This window comes from Notechis scutatus, chromosome 1 (genome assembly GCF_049901735.1).
Source record: "Notechis scutatus isolate UNSWTSFEM ecotype Mainland chromosome 1, rNotScu1.2, whole genome shotgun sequence".
In the NCBI taxonomy this organism is placed as follows: domain Eukaryota; kingdom Metazoa; phylum Chordata; class Lepidosauria; order Squamata; family Elapidae; genus Notechis; species Notechis scutatus.
In genome coordinates, this window is record NC_142009.1 from 41,073,301 (window position 1) to 41,086,563 (window position 13,263).

General features: G+C 35.1%; 1 protein-coding gene across 18 annotated transcripts in view; it reads right to left on the reverse strand.

Annotated features, from left to right (window-relative positions):
• The window catches only part of THUMPD2 (THUMP domain 2 tRNA and snRNA guanosine methyltransferase), a 32,159-nt gene that overhangs the window by 11,926 nt on the left and 6,970 nt on the right, over positions 1-13,263 (reverse strand). For 5 of the 18 annotated variants that reach the window (XR_015748934.1, XR_015748935.1, XM_087961806.1 and 2 more), the window contains exons 6-10: positions 12,594-12,681; positions 12,079-12,150; positions 5,445-5,559; positions 4,483-4,600; positions 2,641-2,980 (exon numbers count right to left, since the gene is read on the reverse strand). Coding sequence is in view for 12 of the 18 variants with exons in the window: in XM_087961806.1 (XP_087817932.1) it covers positions 2,653-2,980; positions 4,483-4,600; positions 5,445-5,559; positions 12,079-12,150; positions 12,594-12,681 (721 nt within the window). In the remaining 6 variants the exon portion in view is untranslated. Of the gene's footprint in view, positions 1-370; positions 2,981-4,482; positions 4,601-5,444; positions 5,560-12,078; positions 12,151-12,593; positions 12,682-13,263 lie in introns of those variants that run through there. The other 13 variants (XR_015748917.1, XR_015748942.1, XR_015748927.1 and 10 more) reach the window with 4 other exon arrangements.

A 13,263-nucleotide genomic window follows, 5' to 3' on the forward strand; every position in this document is an offset into this window, starting at 1 on the left:
GTTACTAAATGATGTATGGGAGAAATTTCAAAGATTTCTTGTGTAATAAATGAATGAATCATTTGTTTTTAGAAGAAACAGAAGCTAGAATAGAATGACTTCCAGAAGGGGGTAGGCCACTTTATGTAGGAAAATTTATGCTTATATTTCCCTGAAACATTTTCATGTGTCATATACAATCCATCCAATGCCATATATAAAAAAGATTAAATGTATAAAATTAATTACAACATTTGCATTATTGAAAATAATGCATACTATGTGTTTCAATTTTTTTTGTCTAAAAATAATGGCATATTATCTTCTGTTAATAAAATTCCTGAACAAGTGACTTGGATATGGCTCTTCTTATAAATAATACAGACACAAATTACAAAGGTTATTCTTTATTTGATTACACCCGTTTCAATTTTCTAAATGCATTCCAGAACTTCTTAAGGACAAAACTATCTATGTGAAGTAGGCCCTACATTAACTCTTGCCTACCTTTGCAGCAATTCCATGGTGCCAATGCAAAAGGGGAAAAAAGTACCTTTACATACCAGATTCATTCTCAGCTATTTCCAGTACTGTAAGGCTAAGAGACAAACTTATGGGCATGCCAGCTGTTTATTTTTTTGTAGCTGTCAATGGCATTGGCCACCCTCAAAATGGACATATGCTACCAACAGAAAACTTTGCTTTGTAACTGACATAACAGAATATGCTTGCTCCAAATATACCTAATGTAGCCACTCTTGACTACGGTAGGTCATGCCCATTACAGAAACAATTGGAGTACTCCCTTTAGGTTCTTAGAATGTATAGATTAGGGGTGTCAAACTGGATTTCTTCGAGGGCTGGATCAGCATTGTAGTTCTCTGTGGGTTGGCTGGGGGAGGGGCATTTTTGCGGCTGGTTTTTGGCCTGGATGGCCTCCTGAAGTACTTTGCCGGCCAAAATGGGGCACAGGGAAGCACGCACTGTCCCTCACATGGCCTGTTTTGGTCAACAAAGTGCTGCAGGAGCCTGTCCAGGCTGAAAACAGGCTGTGAAAATGCATCCACCCCCGGCCAGTCCGTGGAGAACTACAGTGCTGATCCAGCCCTTGAAGAAATCCAGGAGGGATAATATAATCATTTTCTACATTACCATTCTTACACACATGTTGAATTGGGAAATGTAAATATATTTAGACTTAAAAAGTTCCCTGATTTTGAACCAATTTACATTGTCTAAATGGTTATACTTTCCAAGTTAATATATAGTATTGGAAGCATAACACAACTATTGCACCTGAATCAGAACTGCTAAAACAGCTACAGGCACTTATATAATTTTTAATTCACCAAATAGATAATATAATATTTTGAATTAGACCAAATGTCTTGATTTTATTAGGAATATTTGCATATTTTCTTTTTGCTTTTATCTTCCTTTTGAATACAAATAAAGGTACCTTTTATTGCTAGTTAAATAATGAATTTGTGTAAAAAGAGACCTGTCCTCCAAAATGTTCTGTGTGCAAAAATGCAAAATTAGTCTTCTTAGGTTCAGGTGGTTTTTTTGAAGTTTTGTATTTTCAGAGACTTCTCATACAATTCTAGGAAAAATACTAAAAACAGTTTGGATTTTCTTGCTAGAAAGCACTGATTTCTGAAGTAGGATTCATTATGATTTTCAGGCACAAATCTGTTTATAGTGCAATCTAATAATAATGAATATGAAAAGGATTTCTATTAATTGGGAATCCTCATCTCCCACATTCATAACACAAGACTACGAAAAGCAATTGCCAATGGTCTGAATAATGCTCAGATGGACTGGCATCCAGGAAACCTATTTCAGAAGTTTCTTCTGAATATATTCCCAAAGATCAGTTAGATCCTGCACAATGATTCCCATGAAGGCAGAATATAATACAATATAGTACAATGCACTATGACACACCAAGCATAATCCTTGTCCAATATTGCAAAATGGTGATATGTAAATGCCAAGAATTGATGCAAGACTGTTATCAACCACTTCAGAGAGTGCATCATGTTGGTTATCTTGAGCACTGCTTGAGAAATAATGTCCCTTAAAGCTATCTCACTATTAATGTTTATTTCTATCAGGACCAACAACCATGTCTCTTTCATTTCAAACATCTAAATTTAGCCCAATGTTTTTAGTTACAGATCCTACTATATAATCCTTTAGGACAGGGATGTCAAATTTGATTTCATTGAGGGCTGCATCAGGATTGTGTTTGACCTTGGGGAGCCAGGGTGGGCGTGGCCAGGATGGGCATGATCAGTTTGACCGTCACTTGTGTCAGGAGCGCCTGTGGCCCAAGCGCTCTGACAGTGAAAACAGGCTCCCGAGCTCCATTTTTGGCTGTGACAGCCTTCTGCAGCCCTCTGCCAGCAGAAACTGAGCTTGGGCGGCTGCATGCGGCCCTCCTGAGCTCCGTTTTTGCTGGCAGAGGCACCACAGATCAGTCCTTTGCTGTTTTCAGGCCAGTCCTGCAGGCCAGATGTAAGTACCCTGCGAGCTGGATCTGGCCCACAGGGCTTGAGTTTGACACCCCTGCTTTAGGATCTTTTGCAGTAATTGCTATGCAGTTCTCATTGTCAAGTCCTTCAATGTGTTTTATACATACTTGCCTGTTGTTACCTTCTAGATCCTTCAAGTTATCTTCTTGTACTTGCATATGAATGCATTTGTCTTGCCAAGACTAACTTCAAAGGATTCTATGAACACCAGAGAACCAAGATCTCCCTTTTTGTAACTGAGATCTTCTTCCCTTGTATCTTGAGATGAGGGGGAAACAGTACCACAACTAATACTTTCTTCGGTATCTTGTTCAACTGATATCAAATCACTTTGTCTGCAATCAGTAGAAGTTTCTGCAAAGATGGATCTCTCAGTCCGAGAGCCATGGGCAATATTAGAAATACTTTTATAAAGTTCTTGATTAAGTAACAGTACAACAGTCCCTCCAAAACAAAGCACCCTGAAAAAACAATAGAAAGTAGTTAATATATTCTTGCTTGGTTTCAATAACATTAATTTATAAGAAACTTTAGAGTATCTAATAGTTTACAATCTCCCTATTTTTATCTTTACCTTTCTATATGGTAAGATACACCAAGAGAAAGCCTCTCATTTGAACATTCTGGTAAATGGATTTTAATATTGGGCTTCATACAAATTCCAGGTTTTTTTTCATATATTCCATATTTTATTATACTTAATTGCTGCATCCATTATTATCCAGCTGAAATAAATGACAATGAGCAAGGTCTTGACTGCCAACTGCAACCCAATACAAGAATTGTTGCTGGATCTGGTCATGTAAAAACCTAAAGGGATATTTACATTAGTCTTTGCTTACTGACCACATATTCAGTAACAGGTTACCCAAGGTGCTAAAAAAAACACCTCTATGGCCAATTTACAACCATTTACAACATGCTCAGCATCCCTCAATATTGTGATTACTATTAGTCAGTACACATCATTCTGTGCCTGACCTATTTTCTTCCCCCTTTCAAAGTAGAGATTGGAGAGGAAGAGATTGCATTGGCAGCCCAGGCCTGGGAGCTGCAGGCACACTTTGCAGAGAGTTTACAGTACTCATTCCTCCTTTCCAATCTCTCTGTTCTGTGGGGGAGGGGAAGAATTTCTGTAGTTAAACCTCTCTTTTGCCTGACTGTTTGCCTTTGCCCCTTGCAGAGCAGAGGTTAGAGAAGAGATTTCAGGAGAGTACTGTAAGCTTTACAGTAAGAATGAGGAAGAACTATACATCTGGAAGCTGTGCTAAACGTAAGAATAGCTTCAGGAATAAATAAATATATATACCGGTATATTTATAAATATAAATAAATACACATATACACACAAACACACAACAGTGTCCTATACTCAGGGAACTCAGGGTTACAGTCAAAGTTCCCGGGGAAAGTAACAAGCCCATTTTGAAAACATTCCCCCTCCTTCCATCTGAATTAAATTAACTTTGTCAGGAAGATTTCCTTTACTATATATTTCTCAGTATGTATCCTATGACTTCTCATTCACTGCCAGCATCAGCAGAGTCCTGTTTGACCAGACCCAGCCCTTCTGAGCTTGTTAGCAATTACCAGCAACATATTTTTTCATCTTATTTGAAACTATTATTTATGATGGATCCTTGGTGGTCTCTGAATTTGGTTGTTTTCTTGCAGATGTTTAATTATAATTAAACAAACTAGCTAACATCACCAGTGCTCCAATCACTGATTAGGAATTAGTGAAACATATGTAAGTAAACAACCAAACTCAGAGAGCACCAAGGACTCATTTGATTCTGAGCTACAAATATTTTCCTTTATCACTATTATTACTATATTAGAAGATAGGTAATTATCATCAAATAAAATTGTTTCTATCTAGTTATGACGTATATTTGCTTACATATCATATACTAAATCTCATTCTAATATTCTTGAATTCCAGATAATTTGACTCATGTACCTTTCAAGTTCTTGAAAAACTCTGGGAAGGAACTTCATGTCTTCTGTTATTTTGAACTTTTTTCCAAATGGAATGTCTGTCAAAATGACATCAATGCTTTCTGATAGGAAAGGTAATCCTGCAGAGATAAAATACACTTAAAAGGCCTTGAATTAAGACAGAATTATAATTTAACAGATCCCTGGGGAATAAAATGTTTAATTGTTACTCTATTCCGCATTCCGAAGGAACTAAAAAAAATCTAATCTATTTGACCTTCTATTATTCTAGAACTCCCATTTATACATGGGGCAGAGACAGTATCTTGTATGGGACTCAATTTTTTGCCAATTCCTCCTTGTATTGAGTTTCATAGGTTTCCCCCAAATTTCTACAGGGCTACAGTGGGAATCAATAAACAGTATTTCTTCATTTTGCTGCTGGAAGTATCACATAGGCAGAACAATCAGCATTGTTAAATATTCTCAGAACAGAATAGAAAATATTTCTGGAACCAAGCTATCTTCTTTTCAAATTAACATCTTCACAATTAGCATTAATAACTGCTAGGCAAAATGGAGACAAACAACAATTCATAAAGTGAATTTGGGCAACACCTCATTTCCCATGTAGTGTATACTATTCCATTCCTGCCTTAGTCAAAGAGATGTTGTTAACATAAAAAAAACTTGCTTATCAAAGGCAAATATAGGATGTGCTTATATCTTGATCAGCATAATCATAACCCTCTTTAATTATCTGAAGAAACAGCAGTATCAATTTCCAACCTTAATTCCAAAGACATATATATTAAATCAAGTGCTTAAATGGCATAGAATAATTTTGGGAAAAAGAGAGTTTGTTACTTACATTCTAGTTCTACAAAGAAGACATTTGCAAGCCAATAAAAATAAAGTATATCAAATTTTATACATGGTGTAATTTTTATGTAATTTACACAAGGTACTCTTGTTAATACTTACCTGTCACAGAAGATTTAAATAGTTCAATTTTATCTATCAGGCTTGCATCTCTAATATTTGAGTAGGCTCCTTGTAACTGTGAATCACTTATATCCGATCCGAAATAATACACATTCTGTAGAGGAAACAAACAATTATATTAAGATAGAATCAAACTGATAGAAGTTAAAAAGCCTTTGATCTGCCCCTCCTCCTTTTAACAGCCTTCTGATCTGGAGTCAGAGAAACCCGTCACCACTCATAAAATACAATGTTTCCTTAAAGGCAATATATCACGGACAGGCAGGAAATCTAAGCTGGAAAAGACCCCGGAATTTAGCACCTCAGCCTGGCCAGGAAGATCTCTGCTGATAAAGAAGATAACAAACAGAATATTTTCTCTAGCCATAAAAGCTATATTTCTTGCTTTCTCGCCGTCATTTAAAACATATTTCACTCATACCAAAAGCTAAAAAATGTATAAACCTTGCTGATATGCCAGTCCGCAGAAACAAGCTTTGTACTGTTTCTGACCCAAATAAAATAGGGAAACTTCTTCCCAAGCAGCTGCTTTTTGTGAGTTGGAGAAAGGAATCCAGGGAGATTTTCACAACAAAATAACACAAATCTGCAAGGAAATAGAATCTGATGACACAGGCTGCATGAAACAAAACATTTAACTTTTGTTTGCTTTTCATAGTATCAGTGAAATCAGAGATAAGAAGGACCATAAATTGGAAATGGTCAGTCATTAATTCATTGTTTTTCTTCAAAATATCTCAAAAACTGAAAAAAATGATTAATCTGGTTCAAAATGATTATATCTGATTAAAAAAAATGACAGCATTTTACACTTAAGAAAATAATGTTAAGTTATTCATCCATGTTTATCTGTAGATAATAATATAAATATAACAGAAAGTTAAGCATAAACTACAGTATTAAACAGCTATTTTTGCTACTGCAGAATTTTGTAGTTGGAATGTTACCTGATTTGAATATGTGGGGTCATATTCTGAATAAAATTTTAACAGCTGCCCATTCACCTCTAAGCATGACTCTAATTAATGGTTCATATCTTTATATTCAAAGTATCTTAAATCCTAAAGATCTTAAGAGTATTCCCCCCGCCATTAGCTCACCTGTGCATTAAAATAATTGGACGAGGATCTTCTCTTAGTATCTTTGTAAGAGAAGTGTAGAATGAAGGCATTCTTTGGTGACATTGCAGTTCTCAAATGTTCCCCTGAAGGGATATTTGTCTAATGCCATTATAACTATTTTAAAGATGTCAAATAAAACTGTAATTTGCTTAATTGTTTTAAATGCATAGCAGTAAAGTTATATACTGGTCCCTAGTGCTTTACAGCGATCTGATCAGTTTACAAATGTCAGCATATTGTCCCCAACCATCTCAGTCCTCATTTTACCAACTTCAGAAGGATGGAAGGCTGAGTCAACCTTGATTAGTAAGGATTGAATACCTGGCTGTGAGCAGAGTTAGTCTGCAATATTGCATTCTAACCATCGCACCACCACAAGTCTTATCAATTGTGCATGGTTTATTTGAGCCTATCCCATTATAATTTTGGATTAAATAATTTGCTGTACATGTTATACATTGTGCTTTGAAGGTAAAATGAAATAGAGTTGTTAAAAAATCCCCCCCCCCCACCCAAAAGCAGCTTTAGTTACTCAGGACATGGTAATGCAAAAAGCTATCTACTGTTTATATATTTAACTCTATATATTTCCTCTGTATGTTCCAAGGATCGTGTCCAAAAAAGTTTTCCTCATCCAATTGATAAATGGGCAATAGCTGATGCGCAATCTGCCATTGAAAAGAGGAAGTGAAGAAATCCGTTATTTCTTCCAGTAGAAAAAATTCATCCACTCTTAAAGGTAAGTAATATGAACACAATATATAAAATTCAATAGTTTGTTTTTCAAATAACCAATAATATTTTGAAAGAGAAACTAATTTCTTAAAACTTCCAAATAGAATTTATTTTCCAATCCATCTAAATCGGTTTAAACAATCTGTCACTCTTAATAAAGATTGCAATTAGATATCTGCATATTTTAACTGGCATTAGTAGCCAGTAAAAAGTTTGACGGTCAGTGTGCTACTTCTCCCGTTACTCTGATGAGGATTAGATGATGAAGAACTTGCAGGTGCTTCAGCAAAGCAAAGACCAGGCATTATCCCTGCCCTTCTCTTTAGGTTGAGAAAAGGATTTCTTCCTTGTTATGTGTGTCTGTGACACATGAGACTTGGAGACTTGGAACACTTAAACTTGCCATAGCTCTGGAGAAAGGTTGAAGGTTACAATTTTCATAACATCATAGAATTGGAAGTGATCTCAGAGATTATGTAGTCCAATCATCTGTTTCATGGAGGGTCTATTAAAATATTTTGGATAGATGGCTATCTATCCTTTGTTTAAATACTGCCAGTGAAGGGGAAATGATGCAGCCTTCATGGTGTTCTACTGGTTGACAGTTCTGTGATACTTCTCTAAAAGAGGTGAAATTATAAACCTGCCTCTGTTCCAAGGCATGGTGTTAATGTAGCAGTGATCTATTGGTCAATTCCCCATAATATCCTTATTCCATACTGTCAGCATCATTTCTAGTTCTAGTTGCCTTAATTTGGGCTGTATTTTAGTTATTCTGGAAGAAAAGCTTATTCTTTTTTGTCTGTTAATTCTAGTAAGCAATTGTTATTATCCACATGCAGAAATCTGTTAATTTATGACTGTAACCTTTAGATGTTATTTCAGCCTGTTTTAACTTGCAATACAATTGTTTTTGAACAAAAAAATAAAAAAAGATACTTTTTAACTCAAAAAATAAAGATGTTTCTAAGATCTCAGGAGATGTAAGTTCAAATAAAGTTTGAAACTCGTACTTCAAAAATTCTAAATTTGTCTACTGGTAACTGGTAAACTAATAATTAAGCTGATCAGGAAGTGTTTTAGGAATTTTATGAACAAAGAATTGACAGAATACTTGTTTTCTTATACACATAGTTATGCAAATACTAATTATTGAATGAATGTTAAGCTCCAAAGACCTACACAAGGGTCCTCTTTGTAAACTTCAATTCAGCATTCAATACCATCATTCCAGACATTCTTCTAACTAAACTAAACCAGCTAGCGCTATCTGAACACACTTGTAAGTGGATCATAAGCTTCCTAACAGACAGGAAGCAGCAGGTGAAACTAAGCAGAATCACATCAGATACCTGTACAATTAGCACACACACACACACCCAAGGCTGTGTGCTCTCTCCACTTCTCTCTCTGTACAATGACTGCATCTCAAACAATCCATCTGTTAAACTATTGAAGTTTGCAGATGATACAGCAGTGATTGGTCTCATTCGAGACAATGATGAATCTGCATATAGACGGGAGATTGAACAACTACCTTTGTAGTGCGACCGGAACAATCTGGAACAGGACACACTCAAAACTGTAGAAAAGGTAGTAGACTTTAGGAGAAACCCTCCCATATTATTACCTCTTACAATATTAGACAACACAGTATCAACTGTAGAGACCTTCAAATTTCTAGGTTCTATCATATCTAAAGACCTAAAATGGACACCTAACATAAAAACGTCATCAAAAAAGCACAACAAAGAATGTTCTTTCTGCGCCAACTCAGAAAGCTCAAACTGCCCAAAGAGCTGCTGATTCAGTTCTACAGTGGAATTACTGAGTCTGTCATCTGCACCTCTATAACTGACTGGTTTGGTTCTGCAACCCAACAGGACATACACAGACTTCAGAGGATAATTAGAACTGCAGAAAAAAAAACAATTACTACCAACCTGCCTTCCACTGAGAACCTGTATACTGCATGAGTCAAAAAGAGGGCTGTGAAAATATTTACTCCTGGATATTTACTCCCTCACATCCTGGACATAAATTGTTTCAACTCCTACCTTCAAAATGAAGCTATAGAGCACTGCACACCAGAACAACTAGACACAAGAACAGGTTTTTCCCGAACACCATCACTCTGCTAAACAAATAATTCCCTCAACATTGTCAAACTACTTACTAAGTCTGCATTACTATTACTATTAATCTTCTCATCGTTCTTTTTTTTTTTTTTTAATAAAGTTTTATTTGGGTTTTCACACACACAAAATACAAATAAAACATCTTTTTTGAAAATAGCATGATCCCGGGTTGAACTTCTTTATACAGACACAAACTCAATTCATGCTCATTTTTGTCTTCTATTCCATATCTTATACTATTCTACATTTTCTATAGTTTTTCCTCTCTTTTAATTTTCTCAATTTTATTTTGATTATCTCATCTCAATTCAAATCATTATATTTATACTTTTGTCTGTTCTGTTTCAATTTCATATTATCTTTTCTCATTAAACAAATTTTCTCCTGTAGTTACTAATTGGACTATGACACCTTTCTATCTCTTAATTATATCCATTCAACTCTTATTTAAATTTCAATATATACTTTAAGGTTATGGCCTAATATAATACATAATACATAACTTCCAATCGAATTCTGCTTGGTACATTCTTATAATACACACTATATTCTTTTTTTAAAAAAAGAATTATAAATATATGTAATTATAAACCCTCATTCCATTCCAATTCAGTTCTATCATTAATAATCATTAATGTCTTAATATCTTTAACATTTCTTTTCAATTAAATATCATACTTCCTTAAAGACACATATAATCTCCATAATTAATTTTTCCTTTATTTCTCTTCATATATGTTTTATAAATCATTAAATATTCATTTTGTTACATTTATTTATTGACAAACATTCCACTAAGTTACGATAGTTATTTTATCAAACATTTTAATCATACATTGTTTCATATTTTCTGGAATTATTTCTATTTCTAATATAACAATACTATCTTATGTACCTTTGCAGAATCCCTTTTTCCATTAGATTTTCACCCATTATCTCTAAATAGGCCCTGTTTCTCTATATTTTGTTTCTATCCTTTATAACTTCTTTTCCTTTCTTTCTTCCCTCTCTTCTTCTCCCTCCCCTTTTTACCCCCTTGTCTCTCTACTCCTAATTCTCTCTTCTGCATTTCCCTCTTCTGTTGCTTTCTAATTTTATACTTATTTTTCAGTCTTTCCTCTTTTTGGGTTGTTTTTCCCAATCTTAAACTTTCCATTCTCTTTCCCCCCCTTTCCTTTCCCCCCCACCTAAGATTACTTGTTCATTAAAGATGGCTTCTTCTTTGTCACAATCTTCTTGTTCTGCAGGCATTTCTTGTTGTTTCTCATAGTTCCAAATATCCATTTCTAAAAACTGAAATACGAAGCCAAAAGAACCTCTCCTTTCTTGTGCATCTTCTTCATACTTTTTAAGTTCCATTTTCAGTTCTTCCAAAAGTGGAGCCATTTTAAACAGTTTTAAACAATCACCCGATTGATTTTAGTCATTCAAATGCAATAATCAAGAATTCAGAGATCACCAAGTAATCCAAATAGTCCCAAGCTGTTTCTTCTTATTTCTTTTTTCACTTTCTCTACCTGGGGTTTTACTATTTTGTTGCGATGTTTCAGTTAAGATGTATCTTTTGGAAGTCTTGTTGAGATTTTGCTGTAAGTTCTTTTTACTTCCAGGCAGTCTCCTCCCTTCCAGATCCTGCCCTTTTATTCTTTTTCTCTCCTTTCCTGTTTTCAAAAGCTTTTAATTATCCAGAAATCTTCATTATCCCTTTGACTTTTTTATTTTCAGCATTAAATGCCTATTGATATCAAAGTGGATTTTTTTCCAATTTCTTGCTTAAGTCTCTTAGCTGTCAGTATAGGAAGAGGAGAAAAAAAACCCAATCCTTTCCCTTTTCTCTCTCTTTTGCTGCTTAGAAATCTTCTTAGGGAACAATACTGTTGGGGTTTTTTTAAGTTTCAATTCCAGGGTATCTTATTTGTTGCTTTTGCTATTTGACCCGGTCAACCAAAACTTTCTCTTATCTTCCTCCTGCACATTCTTTTCCGGTCGAGTTCTTCTTTGTGGTAGCCATTTCTGACCACCGCTACAACCGCCTTTGGGAAAGGGAGTAATAGCTAGCTGGGGAGGAGAGATGCGGCTCTCCTCAACCCTGCAGGCAGTCTCCCCCTTCTTCACCACCTCTACGGGGTGGCTTTGCCCCGAAACCAGCCAGCTCGGGGCACTCCAGCGGCGAGCACGGATCAAAACCACACAGAGACGTGGTTCGGTCTGTCGCTGAAGAAGTTCAAATCGGAAGTCCCAATCTTCTCATCGTTCTTATCACACGTTTATGACTGTAACTTTGTTGCTTGTACTCTTATGATTTATATTGATCATTTCCTAGTATGATTTGATTGCTTACTTGTACCCTATGGCTATCATTAAGTATTGTACCTTATGATTCTTGACGAATGTATCTTTTCTTTTTATGTACACTGAGATCATATGCACCAAAGACAAATTCCTTGTGTGTCCAATCACATTTGTCCAATTCTTTGGTGAATAAAGAATTCTATTCTATTCTAAATCCCACAAAATTTCTAAGAATCATTTAGGAGATTATTTTAATTGTGAGAACACTATACAATGATGCAATTGCAATGTAACAAAAAGGGTATTTCTTAGAAGAACAGAACTCACAGGCCATTCAATTGCAGCTTCCAGAAGTATTGTACCTAGACCACACATAGGATCCAATACAAATGCTCCAGCCTGAAAAGAGAGGGAGAAACCAATTTAATACAATCTGTAAGTTATAGGTAATTGCTCCTTGGTTTGAAAAAATGTACAGTATATACTATAAATAAAGCCAGCAAAGTTAGATTTGATCGTTAATACTTTTCTCCATCTCCACAGCACAGAGTATTTCTCTTCCTTTTCATACATCTCAATAATCCTGATAACAATTTTATAGTAATTATCCCTATATACACCATGGAGATTAAAACCAAGAGACAATAGACAATTTAATTTGATTTGAACTGATTTTGCATATTTATTGATTTGATTTTGCATATTTATTGAGAAATTAAGCCTCACTGAATTTAAGGAAATTGCAAACTATGCAGCTCTCACCTACTTTAAATGCTTCAAATGCTCCTATAAAATTCCCATAATAGTTGCTTAGTAATCAGAATGGTTATTTTGCTCATTACCTTGATTTCAGCAAGCGATGTCATAGCCCAAGCAATGGTAGATCGCAATCCAGCAGTTTTAATATATGCCCGACTTGCCAGGGGAAGTCTGCAAATAATAGACATATTTAGTTAAATAAAAATAAGAACATTCAATGCATATGTAGAATTCTAACATGTGTCAATAATGACATGCTTCTCTTCAGGATTATTTCCTTTCATTCATATCTTTTTCCCAATATACCACATTCTATATCTCTAATTTCCAACACTGTCAATTAGAATTATATGGAAAGTGAGCACACACAATCTATATTTGCACTGTTTTGATTATTATTACCTTTATTGTCAGAGTGCAACATGTGTACAATGAGATTGGCTGTTTGAATATTTGAATACTTCTTTGCGGGGGAGGGGCTTCTCCTTTTTAAAAATTCTGCAAATTTTGACATTCTCCTAAGGCTGCTTTTACCTCCTTTTTACCTCCATAAGTACTAGTTTTGGAAATATGTAAGATTTTTTTCACATTCCAAATAGTTAGAATTTGATTGACCAAAATAGATACTGTGCATACACAAGGAAGGGTGGGGGACCTTAAAAATGGATAAAAAAGGCAGGTAAAGAATAGCCACTGCTCACATATAAGACAGCTGATCTATGTGAAAATGTTAAACTACAATTAATTAGTAAA